The sequence below is a fragment of the Polypterus senegalus genome, chromosome 4 (genome assembly GCF_016835505.1).
Source record: "Polypterus senegalus isolate Bchr_013 chromosome 4, ASM1683550v1, whole genome shotgun sequence".
Classification (NCBI taxonomy): Eukaryota; Metazoa; Chordata; class Cladistia; order Polypteriformes; family Polypteridae; genus Polypterus; species Polypterus senegalus.
The window spans coordinates 237,487,736-237,508,537 of NC_053157.1; the positions used below are offsets into that span (position 1 = coordinate 237,487,736).

The following is a 20,802-nucleotide window of genomic DNA, read 5'->3' on the forward strand; positions in this document are numbered from 1 at the left end:
AAGAAGATGACAAACCTGCCTCTAGAGTACCACAGCATATTCTCCTTTGCAGGAGCCCAGTTTGTGCTCCCTTGCCACATCCAGGTGGCCTGCTCGTCCTTCCAAGACTTCTTTGCTCTTTCATAACCCCGATCTCTTTTCCCCTGTGCCAGCTAGTACTTCTACAGCTACAATGGCACCCACATTTTTGATGTGACTCTTCTCCATTATCCCCATTTACTCCCTGCGTTTGTAACAACCACACAGTGCCATGGCTATCTGGACATAGTTTAACTAGCCATTTCTTTGGAGGGCAGGGGACACTGTACCACAACAACTTGGCAAAGCTCAGGTCCTCAATTATGTGAGCAGAAAACTGGATTAAAATGGAACTAACCACTATGAAAGGAGTTGGGCACTGGTGAGGGTAAGAAAAAAAAAAAAAAAAACCTCCCCAATCACAGTCAGACTTAGTACTCCTCTCCTGCAAATATTCCAGCATGTGGTGCTGGCATTTCATGTTAGACCACAGCCTTTAAAATGAAAGTTACCAACTTACTTGGGAGGTGGTGTAGTTGAGTAGCACTAGTCCAGTTCAGAGAAAGTGTGGGATGCAGAATAAGAGGCACAGGTCAACAACCAGAAACAATTTTCACAAAAACCTTGAGTCAAGGGAGCAGCTCATGCTTGAAGCACACCAGACCGACCTTTGGTTCCGTTTCCTACTTGAAAACAAGAAACCGTTTCCAAAGCAGTCATGGACTGAAGAGAAGAGCCGATTCTTACAGCCTGCCCCCATTCATTGTTAAATACTCATTTAGCTTGATTAGGCATTTCAGCCACCTACACATCCTTCAAAAATAAGCATAAAGAGGGCGTCCAATGTGACCTGTGGGTTGGAGTACAGGATTGTGGCACCAGTCCACTGCTCAGAAAGATGGTGTGTGTTGCTGGCTAGGAGATGTGTACGTCACCATCAAGGACATTAGTGAGCTAAAGTCAATGGGAGCACCTCATGCCTGGAGGATACCAAACACGGTTTAAAAACCACCACACACCTATTCTCCATTTAAACTACACACTTAAAAAAACCACCAAGTAACTGCAACTACTCATGAAGTAAAGAGCCTTTATTAAAGTTTCAGATTCATGTTTTGACTGTTCATCCTCCTCACAGCAACTACAGCCAAAATCAGGACCACCATCAACATGGCAGCTGCAGTTCCCAGTACCAGGTATCCAGTAGTAAGAGGAGCTGTGGGAAGAAGGCAGATGTTTACTCTCAGTAAAGGATAAGAGCATGGATGAGCCAACACAAGCAGAACTCTGGACTAATCCAGGTAAATCAAGATGTTACCTTCCTGCTCCATTCTGGATGTTTGCACCTGGTCAGCCTCAATAACGACAGGACTACTGTGAAGGAGCACATTCTTCCTAGATGAACCAATTCGTGCCAACTTATCTGCAGCTCTGCCAGATCCTGAAAACAAAGTGGTAAGGATTAGTTTCATACACCATTCCCCCAGCCCCTTACAAGGAAGCCAACAAGATATCCCACCCCATGTACATGGGGTCAAGCAGTCTCCATAACATTGTGCACATCTTCAACCACAAGGCACTGAATTTGAAAACAATGCCATGTTCTACAAACAGACACCACAACCAAACCCAATTGCCATGTGCAACTCACTTCTTGCAGGGCAGCTCGGAGTACAGGGGTCTGTGGCAGAGGGATAGCAGGCAGCAGCAACACAGTAGATGAAGATCTACAGAGAGCAAAGGAAACCAGATTACAAGGAGCCAAAAACCACCAGAGATTCCTTGCCGTCACTATGGATACACACAACTCCAAACTGAAGCCCTCTACACATTTCAAGCAAGACAGAATTCCCATTTGCCACAAAACCAACCTTTTCAGCCAAGGCTTGCCGAGCTACAGGGTCCACAAAAGCAAACATCTCAAACACAAATCTCTTGTAATGACTTGGGTAGGCCACTCCAGATGTGCTGTCCACAGTCACCATGCTGGTCAAATAGTTGTCTCCCCGTGTATGGGCACCTGGGACAAAGACCCCCCAGTTAAAACTAACCAGCAACTCTGCCACCCACCCTCACAGCGAGGAACCTACCCATTCACCAGAAGGCTCCACTGGGGCTGACTAGAAGCAGAAGGTCCTGGGGTGACCCAACAGTCCCCAAGAGTCAGCACAAGGTTAGGGTCAGTCCTGTTCATGATGTGCACTTCCACAGCCACAGGATCCCTCAGAGTTTTGGTCACTGGGTAGTCAGCATTCACATAGTAGGAGCCATAGGAGGAATCTGGCCATGGAAAGGAGGTGGCGGCATTTACTCAATTACAGGCCTGAAATGTTCAGTGTGGAGTCCCTACTTTTGGGACCAATACCTTTTGTTAAGTCTGTGAAAGCCCACAGGGACCCCACCCACTAAGATACCTGTTGCAATGACCAATTCCAGGTCAAAGGGCCCTTGCTCTACTACTGGAAGAGGTGGCGCCACAGTATACACCTCAGCCTCCACTTGCACATCCTGGCTTCAGTAGGTGCACTGGAAGAATAACCTGAGGAGAGAAACACCACATCATAGCAGGGAGAGCACATTTAGGGTCAGAAGAAGCAGGTTCAGAAGCCTTACTTGTAGACACTGTCCCTGGTGATAGAGCCATCTGGACCACTCCTCACAGCAATGGCAGCAGACATGGTATTCTGGTAAGTCACATTGCCACCAGCCAGCTGAAAAAAGGACATTACAAATCACTGCTGACCACCAAATATGCAACAGTGGTGGCATCTTCTTAAGGTCAGCATCAAAACATTCTAAAATTGAACTACACAAACACACCTCATGTACATGGTGCAAGGATTGGTTGAACATTTGAGACACTCCCCAGATCTTGTTAGGTTAAATACACAAAACGTCAGTAGCAGGACAGCCCACTCTTCTGCTAGATATCTCACCTGAACTGTGCTACCACAGGCACTGACTGGAAACTGGTACATGACAAAGCTGGACAGGCTGGTCACAGGACCGCAGCTGGGGGAACTGCTGTCCACCAACTGGAGGGACCCAAGATCCAAGGGAGGAAGGGTCACCTTCTCAGACACCACCACCACAAACTGGCCATCAAGGGTGCACTGCACAGTCACTGGCAAAAGCAAACAAGCATGAATATCCAGTAGCAGCCACCTTTGCTCACTCACAACCCCCACCACTCACCATCATTAGCATAGTAGCATGGACTGGTGCTGCTGATCAAATCGTAGCAACAGTTGTTTGCTTCACAGTCTGCTTGAGTAATGGATGAAGACCCTCCACAAGGGAGCTTCTCACCGGCAGCAACTGCACATCTCTCAGCAACACTCCCAGATCGGCGAGCTGCGATGGTCAAAAAGCCCATTTAGAAGATGGGAGAGACACTCAGGGTGTCAACCCAGAAGAGAAGCATACCTGGTTTAGGGCATGTGAACATCTTCAAATTAGAGGGACGTCAAAGGGCAATGAGCACAACATACTGGGAAGGCTAAAGAGACAAAGGAGAGGCTCAAACCCACAATTCAAGATAGACAGCTGGATTAGAAACGGGGACCAAAGGCGAAAGCGCTGTAGCTGCTCACCTCCTCAGCCCCGTAACCGTACCGGGAAGAAAAGGGCACCGTTAGTATTGTGCGGCCAGACTTCACACGGAGGACGATTCCTGGGAGATCTTTGGTCACCTTTACCAGTCCGTCAATCCCCTCTGAGAAAAAAATAAAAATAGTGAATATTTACTTAGACGCAGGCGCCGACTAGGCCCAGTGGTCGAGGACAAGCCGCACTCACTCTGGAGAAAAACGGTCGGAGAGCCATCAAAAGACAGCGTCATCGCCTTGTTCTCATCGCATTTCTTAGTCACGTCTCCTGACGCCGCAAAGACATACTGAGCGCCCGCCACGCACAACCAGAAAGACACCAACAATTCAAACACGCCATGCTGGGGAAGAACCAAACAGGAACACGACATAAACGAGAAACCGCGCGAGGGGGTTTAAATGATCAGCGGGAGCGGCGCACGTGACACCTTAGGGCTCATTTATACTTCACGCGACGCGACGCATGCTGCAGCGGACGCTCCTGCTACGCAAGCGTTGAAGTGTTTATACTTGCGCGCGTACTTTACGTAAATCTGGAGGAGTCCACCAGGTGGCAGTGCGAGATATTATCACGGTGAGAACATGTTTGGCTTCTCTGTGTTGTGAGTTGCCTAAAACACCTATTAAATTCCGATAACACCTTACCGCAGTATCTGTGAAAAGGATGTTTATTGATTAAATCCATCAATCCAGGGATGTGTCCATTCCAACAAGCATTGGGCACGACTGAGAAACGATCCCTGGACGAGGTCTCCGCTCATCGCAAGGTGAATACTAGCACACAAACACTAGCGTCATTTTAGCGGCACCAAATCCCCAAATCTGCATATCTTTGGAAGGAAACCGGAGTGCAGTGTGGAATACAAGCAAGAAATACCAGCAACGTAACTCCCTGCGAGACAACAGTGCCATTGCTCCGCCACCGTGACACCCACATGTGTGTATTTATTAACAGTATTCATTATTTAAATGAAATTATATGTAAAATGTAACATACACACTTTAATGCATTTCATCATGAAAGTGATATCAAGTATGAATCTAAAGATTCTAAATGTGCAGAGAGTTGGAATATCAGACATTTCATTTGTTCTGTGTGGTGATCTTTTGCTGCTTGCCGCAGCTGTTAATGTTCAAGAAGCTCGTAGCGATTAAAAACTGGGATGACGTTTACGACGGTCTGCTTTAATGATGAAGTAAACTACGAGGTTAAAGTGGACATTTCGAGATTAAAGCCGAAATTTCCACTTTAATCACAAAATACACGTTTTCACCGTGTCCTTTATTTTTTTCTCAGTGGTTCAAATATAACGCTATACATTATGTTGCTGTTGTTAAGTGGCAAAAATAAAAAATATACGGCACAAAAGATGGTATGTGAGACTTTTAAAATGTATCGTGTCATTACGATCGGGAATATGCGACGCTTGAATATAAAAGCACCACGAATGCATCTGTATGTCGGCATTTTGCTTCAACACTTTGAACCATTCATCACACAGCAAAGCGCGCACATCGATCCCCGAAGGATCTCCATAGAGGCTTGCTGTCACATGTAGATAGTAAACAGAGACTCTGACGTCACGTTCCGACTTTTAGCACACTGCGCCCCCCGACTTTTTGCTGGTACTGCAACTCGCGCACGCGTCGCGTTAATTTCTGAGGACCTGCTCAGAGGACGCGTGAAATGAACGCTGGGAACGCGTGGCAGCCATGATGCGGACGCGTACGCGTTCTAAACGTGAAGTATAAATGAGCCCTTAGTGAGAAGACGCGAGATTCGACCGCGGTAAATCGGTGGCATTCCTTCTGCACGTGCGGCTTTATTAACCAATCAGCCCGTCACGACATCGGACTGATACGCCCAATCTTAGACCCTCTGTAGATCGATCTGTAAATTTAATGAGGGAAATCGGTAAACATCAATGAAGAAAAGATGACGAGAGATTTGACAAGTAGGAGTATTTCAAGAGAGGGGCTTTGTAAAAAAGACGGTTTGGAAATGAGTTATTGTATAATAAATCAAGAGAAAGGGCAACTATAATTAGGGTCTTTGTAAAGAAGCACTACTGTTTTCTTTGTTAGTAACCGTTATAATGATTTGTGTTGAAAACAAACTCTTCCTTATAGCTGATTTGCTTAATAAATTGTAATGTGCCATCTACTTGTTCATGATCTTTTATTTATTTATTTATTTATTTATTTAACAACAGTGTACCTTGTCACTCGACATGGGCGGGTTCTGGACTGGTGATTAACAGCAGTGTATTCACAGTTGTTATATCGAACTGGGATTTTCTCCTTATATATTTCAAGTTCGAGAAGGCATGCAGAGACTCCCACAGCATTATAAATAACAGCCTTAGAAATAATAACGGGGAGCTGGGATAAAGGACACTAGACGCCGGACGACGATCGGGATCACTTCGGGAGTGGAATCGCCTGCCTAGTGAACTGACCGTTATTTTGACGCGGCCTTTTCGAGTCAGTAAAGACTACCTGTTGTGGAATAAACGCGCCCGTTAACTTCCATTCGGTGTCTGTCTCGGTCTTTCCTTCTTGGTGTTCGTTACAATACTCTCTTTTTAGCTTCAGTTTTTTTACCAGTTATCAGTGTCACTTTATTTATTTTGTTTAGAAGAGAAGTTGGTATCGGATAGATTTTGTGTGAATGCAGAGCTTTTGTTTAAAATACAGTTTTCTGAGAAGGATTAATGTCAGAATCATTTTGCAGGAGAAGGGCACTCGCAGAGTAAGCCCATCTGACAGAGGAGACAATGGTCCGTTAGAGCTCTGGTAAAACATCCACTGTTAGTTTAGTTTCTGGATCTGCGCTCGGATTCTCGTATTGAGTTGGTCTTTTATGTCCATTCTTGGGTGGTGTAAAAGAGGGGTTATGGGGAAATGCACTAATTCTCAGGGTTTAGCTGACAGAAAGTCAAGTGCAGGAGTCACGGTCAGATGACTAGTGATAGGAGACTGTTGAATTCCAGTTTTTTATAAAAAAAACAGCTGAAACAATAAACAAACAAACATGCTGTAGATAAAACAATTTGGAAAGAAAGGTCTGTCGTGAGCAGGCAACCACTTCCGGTTGAGGGTGTGACCTCATTCAATTTTCGTACACAATTTGAAAAAAGAAAGAAAGTTTAAACTATTCTCACAGTCTTTGGCATTATCAGTAAAGTCAGGAAGCTGTATCAGTCTTGACCCTTTACATTTATTACAACAGCCATTCATCTGAAGACAGGCTGTCCAAACTTAAGACCCCATCAAAGGTTTAAGTGACTTTCCCAATTGTCCAGTTAACTACAGTCATGGGATCACTCCACAGGTATACTTGACTAATATGCTGAATGAGATCAGACAATAGCAGATGAGATAGCTGCTGATGACTGCCTGTTGCTGGGATAGATTGATCCTGGTTGTGGAAAGTGTTGATCGCTGTCTGCAACTGTTCCTTCTGTAATTCTGGATATTCCACCTGGTGATCTGTCTGGCTGAGAAACCTCTGGTTGTAACTGCTTCGGTACTGAATGGACTGTTTCAGTGCTTCTGTCTCATTGGCTGGAGACATAGGGGCATTCATTTTGAACACTGTCTGCATTAACTGGAATGGAACTAAAATGTGGACATTAATTCCACTACTGTAGAATGTTTTGTTGGGAACAGCCTCAAACAAACGGCCTGTGATGCAGTTGGAAGTGGTGAGGATGTTGGTGGCTGATCAAAGCTTAAGGATAGCGATTTCTGCATTGGGTCCAAAGCTTCAGTCTGTGGTCATGGGTCGATTTTGTGAGTGGACAGATACGAATCTAATGATGTGGACAATGTCCCAGGTATAGGGGAGACGTTAGGAACCTGAGTGGCTTCAATTTCTGCTTGAGTTACAATTCTTACATTCCCAGAATCCATCAGCTGCTGGTTTTGATAGATAGATAGATAGATAGATACTTTATTAATCCCCAAGGGGAAATTCACATACTCCAGCAGCACACTGATAAAAAACAATATTAAATTAAAGATTTATAACAATGCAGTGCAAGTTAAAAAATGCAAGGTGGAGAGTGCAAGGTATAACAGTCAATAGCATTGTATAATGATGTTAACATTTGCCCCCCGAAGAGCTGCATAGTTTGTGGGAGGAACGATAATAATCTCTTACATATATTTATTTTCTGGTTCGTCCTGCTTCCACCTCAAAACCGGTCCTGCCCACACGCAGCCGACACGCCATTTCTCACCAAGCTTCTGAAGTACGCATACAAAATGAAGCAAATTCTGCATGCTGCTTGAAAATGTGCTTCTCCAGCTAGATTCCATGCTCAGAACAAACAACCCCTTCGCTAAATCATACAAACACTTGCTATTGGATTGGACTGAGCGATCTGATGCATCTGTACGAATGCCTTTCAAGGAAAACCCTGGGCAGGATTTAAGACGATACAATGCCCCGACATGTCACACCAATGTTGCAGCGATTTGCGTCGGAGAAGATGGCGAACCGCCTGCCGAAAGGGGCATTTGTATCTATCCAAGAGGTAACTCCTGTAAACAGATTTCCACGCTCAGTATGAATTGCGATCCTATGGTTTACCCACTTTTAGTCCCTTACGGAGATATTAGCTGGCAGACAGATTTACAACATGTTCCCGATAAAAGAACCACCAAGCGAATAAGGCTTACTCAATGCCAATTTTACGCGTACAGATTAGCAGTGCATTTAGTATTTTGCACTCCAGTGGCAAACTATTCCAACAGTACGTCGTACAGTAGATCAGCGTTTCTCAACCTTTTAGTATTTGTGACCCGAGTTTTCACAACAGTTTTAATCAGCCTCCCACCCCAACATTTTTTTGAAATCTAGATGCATATTTTATTATACCTACTTAACTTTTATCGAAATTTATTTAACTCCTATATTTATTTATCTAGTATAAGAATATAGTTTTTTTCATTTCATTTCATTTTTATTACTATTTAATTTAATATTGTTTCTTTGTATCAGTATTAACTTCCGGCGCCGCATCCGAGTGGCAGCCTTTCCAGCAGCTCTGTATATGACTTTATCTTTTTACCTTTTTATCTCTATTTTTCTCTATTTCACTATTTCACTGATCACTTCTACCACTTTCTTTTTTGTGGAATTGCTCCCTGGACACTTTTTTACTATTTGACATGGATTTTACACTCCGAGAATCGCCTATTCAAGTAGTCAGCCTAAAGCACTGAGAAGAAATACTTATGCCGGTGTGGTTCCTTATTTACCTGACGAGGTAAGAAGACGATATCGGGGCACCTGAGCCGGTGCAAAGATAAAAGATAAGATTAAATCGAGACAACTTGAGAGAAAATGGTGTTATAAACCATCGGTGCCTTCTGTAATCCTTTGAAATTTGAACTCACTACCAAATAAGATTGATGAATTGGCTGTGCTGCTGAAAAATGTCAGAATGCAGCTTGCGTGTTTTAGAGAAACGTGGCTAACGTCTATCATCCCAGATGCTAACGGAGCTACCGGGTTTAGCACAGTTAGAGCGGACAGAGACGCAAGTACCTGCGGGAAGAAGAAAGGAGGAGGACTCGTTCTCTATGTCAATACAAAGTGGTGCAACTCAGGACATGTAAACGTTAAAATCTCCCCTTCCTGCAGGGACATCGAACTGTTGGCCGTAAGTCTGCACCCCTACTTCCTCAGAGAGTTTGGACACGTAATTGTTGTCATTGTTTACATCCCCCCTCAAGCGAACGCGGAGATGGCGGGTGACATCATCCATTCCATCCATCCATCCATCCTCTTCCGCTTATCCGAGGTTGGGTCTGGGGCAGCAGCTTAAGCAGAGGCCCAGACTTCCCTCTCCCGGCCACTTCTTCCAGCTCTTCGGGAGAATCCCAAAGGCGTTCCCGGGCCAGCCGGGAGACATAGTGCCTCCAGCGTGTCCTGGGTCTTCCCGGGGCCTCCTCCCGGTTGGGCGTGCCCGGAACACCTCACCAGGGAGGCGTCCAGGAGGCATCCTGATCAGATGCCCGAGCCACCTCGTCTGACTCCTCTCGATGCGGAGGAGCAGCGGCTCTACTCTGAGCCCCTCCCGGATGACTGAGCTTCTCACCCTATCTTTAAGGGAAAGCCCAGACACCCTGCGGAGGAAACTCATTTCAGCCGTTTGTATTTGCGATCTCGTTCTTTCGGTCACTACCCATAGCTCATGACCATAGGTGAGGGTAGGAGCGTAGATCGACTGGTAAATTGAGAGCTTTGCCTTACGGCTCAGCTCCTTTTCACCACGACAGACCGATGCAGAGCCCGCATCACTGCAGATGCGCACGATCCGCCTGTCGATCTCACGCTCCATTCTTCCCTCACTCGTGAACAAGACCCCGAGATACTTGAACTCCTCCACTTGGGGCAGGATCTCTCCCCAACCCTGAGAGGGCACTCCACCCTTTTCGGCTGAGGACCATGCTCTCGGATTTGGAGGTGCTGATTCTCATCCCAGCCGCTTCACACTCAGCTGCGAACCGATCCAGAGAGAGCTGAAGATCACGGCCTGATGAAGCAAACAGGACAACATCATCTGCAAAAGCAGTGACCCAATCCTGAGTCCACCAAACCGGACCCCTTCAACACCCTGGCTGCGCCTAGAAATTCTGTCCATAAAAGTTATGAACAGAATCGGTGACAAAGGGCAGCCCTGGCGAGTCCAACTCTCACTGGAAACGGGCTCGACTTACTGCGGCAATGCGGACCAAGCTCTGACACGGTTGTACAGAGACCGAACAGCTCTTATCAGGGGGTCCGGTACCCCATACTCCCGGAGCACCCCCCACAGGATTCCCCGAGGGACACGGTTGAATGCCTTTTCCAAGTCCACAAAACACATGTAGACCGTCGGGCAAACTCCCATGCACCCTCCAAGGACTCTGCTAAGGGTGAAGAGCTGGTCCACTGTTCCGCCACCAGGGCGAAAACCACACTGTTCCTCCTGAATCCGAGGTTCACTATCCGACGGACCCTCCTCTCCAGAACCCCGAATAGACTTTTCCAGGGAGGCTGAGGAGTGTGATCCCTCTATAGTTGGAACATACCCTCCGGTCCCCCTTTTAGAAGAGGGGGACCACTACCCCGTCTGCCAATCCAGAGGTACTGTCCCGATGTCCATGCGATGTTGCAGAGGCGTGTCAACCAAGACAGTCCTACAACATCCAGAGCCTTAAGGAACTCCGGCGATCTCATCCACCCCGGGCCCTGCCACCAAGGAGTTTTTTGACCACCTCGGTGACTTCAGTCCCAGAGATGGGAGAGCCCACCTCAGAGTCCCCAGGCTCTGCTTCCTCATTGGAAGGCATGTTAGTGGGATTGAGGAGGTCTTGAAGTACTCCTCCCACCGACCCAGCGTCCTCGAGTGAGGTCAGCAGCGCACCATCCCCACTATATACGGTGTTGACACTGCACTGCTTCCCCTTCCTGAGACGCCGGACGGTGGACCAGAATCTCCTGAAAGCCGTCCGAAAGTCGTTCTCCATGGCCTCTCAAACTCCTCCCATGCCCGAGTTTTGCCTCAGCAACAACCCGCGTCCGCTTGGCCTGCCGGTACCTATCAGCTGCCTCCAGAGACCCACAGGACAAAAAAGTCCTATAGGACTCCTCCTTCAGCTTGACGGCATCCCTCACCGCGGTGTCCACCAACGGGTTCGGGATTGCCGCCACGACAGGCACCACCACCTTGCGGCCACAGCTCCGGTCAGCCGCCTCAACAATAGAGGCACAAACATGGCCCATTCGGTCTCAATGTCCCCACCTCCCTCGGGACGTGGTTGAAGTTCTGCCGGAGGTGGGAGTTGAAGCTACTTCTGACAGGGGACTCTGCCAGCCGTTCCCAGCAGACCCTCACAACACGTTTGGGCCTACCAGGTCTGACGGCATCTTCCCCACCATCGAAGCCAACTCACCACCAGGTGGTGATCAGTTGACAGCTCGCCCCTCTCTTCACCCGAGTGTCCAAGACATATGGCCACAAGTCCGACGACACGACCACAAAGTCGATCATCGACCTGAGGCCTAGGGTGTCCTGGTGCCAAGTGCACATATGAACACCCTTATGCTTGAACATGGTGTTCGTTATGGACAATCCATGGCGAGCACAGAAGTCCAATAACAAAACACTGCTCGGGTTCAGATCGGGGGGGCCATTCCTCCCAATCACGCCCTTCCAGGTCTCACTGTCATTGCCCACGTGAGCATTGAAGTCTCCCAGCAAAACGAGGGAATCCCCAGAAGGTATGCCCTCTAGCAACCCCTCCAGAGACTCCAAAAAGGGTGGATACTCCAAACTGCTGTTCGCATACGCACAAACAACAGTCAGGACCCTTCCCCACCTGAAGGCGGAAGGAGGCCACCCTCTCGTCCACCGGGGTAAACCCCAATGCACAGGCTGCGAGTCAGGGGGCAATAAGTATGCCCACACCTGCTCAGTGCCTCTCACCGGGGGCAACTCCAGAGTGGTAGAGAGTCCAGCCCCTCTCAAGAAGATTGGTTCCAGAGTCCAAGCTGTGCGTCAAGGCGAGTCCGACTATATCTAGCCAGAACCTCTCGACCTCACACACTAGCTCAGGCTCCTTCCCTTCAGAGAGGTGATATTCCACGTCCCAAGAGCCAGTTTCTGTAGCCGAGGATCAGACCGCCAAGGTCCCCGCCTTCGGCCACCACCCAACTCACACTGCACCCAACCTCCTTGGCCCCTCCCATAGGTGGTGAGCCCATGGGGAGGACCACCCACGTTACCTCTTCGGGCTGTGCCCGGCTGAGCCCCATGGGTGCAGGCCCGGCCACCAGGCGCTTCGCCATCGAGCCCCACCTCCAGGCCTGGCTCCAGAGGGGGGCCCCGGTGACCCGCATCCGGGCAAGGGAAAACGTCGTCCAAGGTTTTTATTCTTCATTAGAGGTTTATTGAACCGCTCTTTGTCTCATCCCTCACCTAGGACCAGTTTGCCTTGGGTGGCCCTACCAGGGGCATAAAGCCCCGGACAACATAGCTCCTAGGATCATTGGGACACGCTAACCCTTCCACCTCGATAAGGTGACGGTTCAAGGAGGAGTTCATCCATTCTGCAGTTGCTAAGTTACAAACGCAGCACTCTGAGGCACTTGTGCTAATCGCTGGAGACTTTAACCATGTAACGCTGGACAAAACATTACCTGCCTTCTCCCAGTATGTGGATTGTAACACCCGGTAAATAGGACTATCGACCTACTGTATGCAAATGTTAAACACGCATACAGCGCCACCCCGCTGCCTGCGCTTGGGAAAGCAGATCATAACCTGGTTCTGCTTTAGCCTCAATACAAACCAAGAGTGAGGGCGCTACCTACAACTACACAGTCATTCAGGAAGTGGTCCCCTGTGGCAGAGCAGGCTCTGAGAGACTGGAACTACGGACTCGGATAGCCTGCAGTGAGAACATTGAAGAGGCTGTTGAATGCACAACTGATTACATCAACTTCTGTATGGACATTGTACTTCCAGTAAGAACTGTACGCTGCTATGCTAACAACAAGCCATGGGTTACAAGTGACATCAAGGGCCTTTTGAACCAGAAAAAAAGGGCTTTTAAAGGTGGTGATCAGCATGAGCTCAAGTGTGTGCAGAAGGAACTCCGAGTCCAGCTCAGGGCGGCGAAAGAGCAGTACAGGAGAAAGCTGGAGCAGAAGTTGCAGAACCACAGCATGAAGGAAGTGTGGGATGGGATGAAGATTATCACTGGCGGGGTGCTGCCATCGAGACAGACGTGGAGAGAGCAAACCAAATGATCAACTTCTTTAATAGGTTTGATCGCAGTAACCCACTCTCACCTCAGAGTACTGCATCCTCCAACCATCCTTCTGCTGATAACAGCATAGGTGAGACATTACCACCCACAATTACAGCAGCCCATGTGAGCAGAGAGCTGAAAAGACTTTGTGCCAACAAAGCAGCGGATCCAGATTGAGTATCGCCACAACTGCTGGAGGCCTGTGCGTTGGAACTGGGGAGTCCTCTACAGCATATCTTCAACCTGAGCCTGGAACAGGGGAGAGTCCCAAGGCTTTGGAAAACATCTTGTATCACCCCTGTCCCAAAGGTATCACGTCCTAGTGAGCTGAATGACTTCCGGCCTGTTGCTCTGACGTCACATCTGATGAAGACCATGGAGCGGCTGCTGCTTCACCACCTGAGGCCACAGGTCTGCCACGCCCTCGACCCTCTGCAGTTCGCATACCAGGAGAAGGTGGGAGCGGAGGATGCCATCATCTATATGCTACACCGATCCCTCTCCCACCTGGACAGAGGCAGTGGTGCTGTAAGAATTATGTTTTTGGACTTCAGGCGCCTTCAACACCATCCAACCTCTGCTCCTTAGAGACAAGCTGACTGAGATGGGAGTAGATTCACACCTGGTGGCATGGATTGTGGACTATCTTACAGACAGACCTCAATATGTGCATCTTGGCAACTGCAGGTCTGACATTGTGTTCATCAATACAGAGGCTCCGCAGGGGACTGTACTTTCTTTGGTCCTGTTCAATCTATATACATCAGACTTCCAATATGACTCGGAGTCCTGCCACGTGCAAAAGTTTGCTGATGACACTGCTATTGTGGGCTGCATCAGGAGTGGGCAGGAGGAGGAGAACAGAAAGTTAAATCAAAGACTTTGTTAAATGGTGCAACTGAAACCACTTACACCTGAACACCAGCAAGACCAAGGAGCTGGTGGTGGATTTTAGTAGGCCCAGGACCCTCATGGACCCTGTGATCAGAGGTGACTGTGCAGAGGGTGCAGACCTTTAAATATCTGGGAGTGCAGCTGGATGACAAATTGGACTGGACTGCCAATACTGATGCTCTATGTAAGAAAGGTCAGAGCAGACTATACTTTCTGAGAAGGTTGGCATCCTTCAACATCTGCAGTAAGATGCTGTAGATGTTCTACCAGACAGTTCTGGCAAATGCCCTCTTTAACACGGTGGTGTGCTGGGGTGGCAGCATAAAGATGAAAGACGCCTCACGCCTGGACAAACTGGTGAGGAAGGCAGGCTCTATTGTAGGATTAAAGTTGGACAGTTTAACATCTGTGGCAGAGCGATGGGCGCTGAGCAAACTCCTTTCAATCATGAAGAATCCACTGCATCCACTGAACAGGATCATCTCCAGGCAGAGGAGTAGCTTCAGTGACAGACAGAGTAGATCGTTCCTCCCCCACACTATGCGACTCTTCAATTCCACCCCGGGGAGTAAATGCTAACATTACTCAAAGTTAGTCTGCTTTTTATTTTTTTCACTATTTAATTTAATATTGTTTGTTTCTTTGTATCCGTATACTGCTGCTGGATTATGTGAATTTCCCCTTGAGATTAATAGTATTTGACAAAAAACATTAGATTAATAAAAATGCACGTGTAACAGACAGTAACTCGGTATAATGTTAACCTCGCCGGGTGCAATTGGAGTCGCATAATGTGGGAGAGGAAAGATCTCCTCAGTCTGTCAGTGGAGCAGGATGGTGACAGCAGTCTGTCGCTGAAGCTGCTCCTCTGTCTGGAGATGATCCTCTTCAGTGGATTCTCCATGATTGACAGGAGTCTGCTCTGCGCCCATTGCTCTCCCACAGATGTCAAACTGTCCAGTTCCATGCCTACAACAGAGCCTTTCCTCACCAGTTTGTCCAGCCGTGAGGCGCCCCTCTTTGTGCTGCCTCCCCAGCACACCACCGCATAGAAGAGGGTGCTCTCCACAACCGTCTGACAGAACATCAGCAGCATCTTATTGCAGACATTGAAGGACGGCAGTCTTCTGAGTACAGTCGGCTCTGTCCTCTTACACAGAGCATCAGGATTGGCAGTCCAGTCCAATTTATCATCCAGCTGCACTCCCATGTCTGTACCCTCTGCACTGTCACCTCTGATGATCACAGAGTCCATGAGGGGCCTGGGCCTCTTAAAATGCACCAGCTCATTCGTTTTGCTGGGTTAAAAGAGGTATGAAAAAAAAATCCTATATAAAAGTGGTCAGGATTGTCCTTCTGTCCCGTGATTGCTATGCAGGCGCGGAGTTTCACACACGCCCCATCCATTTTGCAATGCACGATGGGATTTGTAGTTTCGTTTTTCCAGGTAAAAGATGATTTTCTACTCCAGACTGTGCGATATCTTCACTATATAAAAGCAGTTGGGATTGTCTTTCCGTCCCGTGAGTGGAAATCATAACGGTATTCCGCTTATCACAGACTTACAGCTTGCGGTACGAAGTGACATGTGAGCAGAGTTCTGGTGCTCCCATCGTTGCCTTGCTATTGTGCGCGATGTGCTGGAAAAAAGACAAAATTAGGTCTCTGGAAATTAATGTTGGAGTACAAATGCCTCACCGTGTAGTAAATATCAAGGGGGTCAAAAGGACGACCTCAAATATAGAAAAATTTAATTATCACAATAAAACCAAGAGTATTAAATACCGCTAAAATGCAATAAACAAAATTAATGAGTTTGTATAAAATCAAATATTGATTTGCCTTAAATGTAGAACTTAGTTGGTCGCCTTAAAAGGCGGGTCAGCCTAGTAATTCCATTAAAAGAGGTTAAAAATTCAGTCAATAGCTCCTCCCGATCTCAGCCCACCTCCTTCAAGTCCACTCCTCAGCAGCCACAAACGTCGTTTAGCCGACACCCACCAGTCTTGGCTGCATCCAAACTGCTTAGCCAGATCACCCAAAGTCGGTACTCCTGTCTTAACTCTGCTACATTGGGAGGTCCTCTTCAATGCTCGCCACACTATATACCATTCTTCGGAGTGTGTGGTTGGTAAGAAGACAAACCTGCCTCTAGAGTACCACAGCATATTCTCCTTTGCAGGAGCCCAGTTTGTTCTCCCTTGCCTCATCCAGGTGGCCTGCTCGTCCTTCCAAGACTTCTTTGCTCTTTCCTAACCCAGATCTCTTTTCTCGCTGTGCCAGCCAGTACTTCTCTGATGGCACCCACATTTTTGATGCGACTCTTCTCCATTATCCCCATTTACTCCCTGCATTTGTAACAGCCACAGAGACTGCCATGGTTATCTGGACAAAATTTAAGTAGCCATTTCTTTGGAGGGCAGGGGACACTGTACCACAACAACTTGGCAAAGCTCAGGTCCTCAATTATGTGAGCAGAAAACTGGAACCAACCACAATGAAAGGAGTTGGGCACTGGTGAGGGTAAGAAAGAAAAACCTCCCCAATCACAGCCAGACTTAGTACTCCTCTCTTGCAAATATTCCAGCATGTGGTGCTGGCATTTCATGTTAGACCACAGCCTTTAAAATGAAAGTTACCATCTTACTTGGGAGGTGGTGTAGTTGAGTAGCACCAGTCCAGTTCAGAGAAAGATGGTGCGGGTTGCAGAATAGGAGAGGCACAGGTCAACCAGAAACAATATTTACAAAAAGCTTGAGTCAAGGGAGCAGCTCATGCTTGAAGCACACCAGACCGACCTTTGGTTCCGTTTCCTACTTGAACACCCAACACAAGAAACTGTTTCCAAAGCAGTCATGGACTGAAGAGAAGAGCCGATTCTTACAGCCTGCCCCCATTCATTGTTAATTACTCATTTAGCTTGAGTCGCATTTCAGCCTCCTACACATCGTTCAAAAATAAGCATAAAGAGGGCGTCCAATGTGACCTGTGGGTTTGAGTACAGGATTGCGGCACCAGTCCACTGCTCAGAAAGATGGTGTGTGTTGCTGGCTAGGAGAGGTGTACATCACCCTCAAGGACATTAGTAAGCTAAAGTCAATGGGAGCACCTCATGCCTTGGGAGGATACCAAACACGGTTTAAAAAACCACCAAACACCTATTCTCCATTTAAACTACACACTTAAAACCACCAAGTAACTGCAACTATTCATGAAGTAAAGAGCCTTTATTAAAGTTTCAGATTCATGTTTTGACTGTTCATCCTCCTCACAGCAACTACAGCCAAAATCAGGACCACCATCAACATGGCAGCTGCAGTTCCCAGTACCAGGTATCCAGTAGTAAGAGGAGCTGTGGGAGGAAGACAAAGGACATTTACTCTCCAAGCCATACAGTAAAGGATAAGACCGTGGATGAGCCAACACAAGCAGAACTCTGGCCTACTCAAGGTAAATCAAGATGGTTACCTTCCTGCTTCATTCTGGATGTTTGCACATGTTCAGCCTCAATAACGACAGGACCACTGTGAAGCACCACATTCTTCCTAGATGAACCAATTGTGCCAACTTATCTACAGCTCTGCCAGATCCTGAAAACAGTGGTAGGGTTTAGTTTCATACACCATTCCCCCAGCCCCTTACAAGGCAGCCAACAAGATATCCCACCCCATGTCCATGGGGTCAAGCAGTCTCCATAACACTCTGTTCAACCACAAGGCACCGAACTTGAAAATAATGCCATGTTCTACAAACAGACACTACAACGAAACCCAAATGCCATGTGCAACTCACTTCTTGTAGGGCAGCTCTGAGTACAGGGGTCTGTGGCAGAGGGATAGCAGGCAGCAGCCACACAATAGATGAAGATCTACAGAGAGCAAAGGAAACAAGATTACAAAGGAGCCAAAAACCACCATAGATTCCTTGCCATCACTATGGATACACACAACTCCAAACTGAAGCCCTCTACACATTTCAAGCAAGACAGAATTCCCCTTTGCCACAAAACCCACCTTTTCAGCCAAGGCTTGCTGAGCTACAGGGTCCACAAAAGCAAACATCTCAAACACAAATCTCTTGTAATGACTTGGGTAGGCCACTCCAGATGTGCTGTCCACAGTCACCAAGCTGGTCAAATAGTTGTCTCCCGTGTATGGGCACCTGGGACAAACAGACCCCCCAGTTAGCACTAACCAGCCACTCTGCCACCCACCCTCACAGCAAGGAACCTACCCATTCACCAGAAGGCTCCACTGGGGCTGACTAGAAGCAGAAAGTCCTGGGGTGACCCAACAGTCCCCTAGAGTCAGCACAAGGTTAGGGTCAGTCCTGTTCACGATGTGCACTTCCAAAGCCACAGGATCCCGCAGAGTTTTGGTCACTGGGTAGTCAGCATCCACATAGTAGGAGCCATAGGAGGAATCTGGCCATGGAAAGGAGGTGGCGGCATTTACTCAATTACAGGCCTGAAATGTTCAGTGTGGAGTCCCTACTTTTGGGACCAATACCTTTTGTTAAGTCTGTGAAAGCCCACAGGGACCCCACCCACTAAGATACCTGTTGCAATGACCAATTCCAGGTCAAATGGCCCTTGCTCTACTACTGGAAGAGGTGGCGCCACAGTATACACCTCAGCCTCCACTTGCACATCCTGGCTTCCCGAGTAGGTGCACTGGAAGAATAACCTGAGGAGAGAAACACCACATCATAGCAGGGAGAGCACATTTAGGGTCAGAGGAAGCAGGTTCAGAAGCCTTACTTGTAGACACTGTCCCTGGTGATGGAGCCATCTGGACCACTCCTCACAGCAATGGCAGCAGACATGGTGTTCTGGTAAGTCACATTGCCACCAGCCAGCTGAAAAAAAAAGGACACTACAAATCACTGCTGACCACCAAATATGCAACAGTGGTGGCATCTTCTTAAGGTCAGCATCAAAACATTCTAAAATTGAACTACACACACACTGTACATGGGGCGAGGATTGGTTGAACATTTGAGACACTCCCCAGATCTTGTTAGGTTAAATGACAAAATGTCAGTAGCAGGACAGCCCACTCTTCTGCTAGATATCCCCCTGATGTCATCTCACCTGAACTGTACTACCACAGGCACTGACTGGAAACTGGTACATGACAAAGCTGGACAGGCTGGTCACAGGACCACAGCTGGGGGAACTGCTGTCCACCAACTGGAGGGACCCAAGATCCAAGGGAGGAAGGGTCACCTTCTCAGACACCACCACCACAAACTGGCCATCAAGGGTGCACTGCACAGTCACTGGCAAAAGCAAACAAGCATGAATATCCAGTAGCAGCCACCTTTGCTCACTCACACCCCACAACAACTCACCAACATTAGCATAGTAGCATGGACTGGTGCTGCTGCTTGAATCGTAGCAACAGTTGTTGGCTTCACAGTCTGCTTGAGTAATGGATGAAGACCCTCCACAAGAGAGCTTCTCACCAGCTGCAACTGCACATCTCTCAGCAACACTCCCAGATCGGCGAGCTGCGATGGTCAAAAAGCCCATTTAGAAGATGGGCGAGACACCCAGGGTGTCAACCGAGAAGAGAAGCATACCTGGTTTAGGGCATGTGAACATCTTCAAATTAGAGGGACGTCCAAAGGCAATGAGCACAACATACTGGGAAGGCTAAAGAAACAAAAAGGAGAGTCTCAAACCCACAAGTCAAGACAGACAGCTGGATTAAAAACGGTGACCCAAGACGAAAGCGCTGTAGCTGCTCACCTCCTCAGCCACGTAACCGTGCCGGGAAGAAAAGGGCACCGTTAGTGTGGTGCGGCCAGACTTCACACGGAGGACGATTCCTGTGAGATCTTTGGTCACCTTTACCAGTCCGTCAATCCCCTCTGAGAAAAAAATAAAAATAGTGAAAATTTACTTAGACGCAGGCGCCGACTAGGCCCAGGGGTCGAGGACAAGCCGCACTCACTCTGGAGAAAAACGGTCGGAGAGCCATCAAAAGACAGCGTCATCGCCTTGTTCTCATCGCATTTCTTAGTCACGTCTCCTGACGCCGCAAAGACATACTGAGCGCCCGCCACGCACAACCAGAAAAGACACCAACAATTCAAACACGCCATGCTGGGAAAGAACCAAACAGGAACACAACATAAACGAGAAAGCGCGCGAGGGGGTTTAAATGATCAGCGGGAGCGGCGCACGTGACTCGTTAGTGAGAAGACGCGAGATTCGACCGCGATAAATCGGTGGCATTCCTTCTGCACGTGCGGCTTTATTAACCAATCAGCCCGTCACGACATCGGACTGATACGCCCAATCTTAGACCCTCTGTAGATCGATCTGTAAATTTAATGAGGGAAATCGGTAAACATTAATGAAGAAAAGATGACGAGAGATTTGACAAGTAGGAGTATTTCAAAAGAGGGGCTTTGTAAAAAAGACGGTTTGGAAATGAGTTATTGTATAATAAATCAAGAGAAAGGG

The 20,802-nt window shown here is 47.8% G+C and overlaps 1 protein-coding gene across 1 annotated transcript; it reads right to left on the reverse strand.

Moving 5' to 3' along the window:
• Positions 1–1,094: 1,094 nt before the first annotated feature.
• LOC120528271 (zona pellucida sperm-binding protein 4-like) lies at positions 1,095–20,471 on the reverse strand. The gene is made up of 12 exons (XM_039752401.1): positions 20,288–20,471; positions 20,083–20,204; positions 19,914–19,986; positions 19,683–19,841; positions 19,423–19,610; positions 19,090–19,187; positions 18,888–19,015; positions 18,564–18,753; positions 18,344–18,491; positions 1,670–1,745; positions 1,337–1,459; positions 1,095–1,234 (listed from the first exon to the last, which is right to left on the reverse strand). Exons 1-12 carry the CDS (start codon positions 20,436–20,438, stop codon positions 1,113–1,115), a joined length of 1,578 nt encoding a protein of 525 aa, XP_039608335.1. The 5' UTR covers positions 20,439–20,471; the 3' UTR covers positions 1,095–1,112.
• Positions 20,472–20,802: the final 331 nt, after the last annotated feature.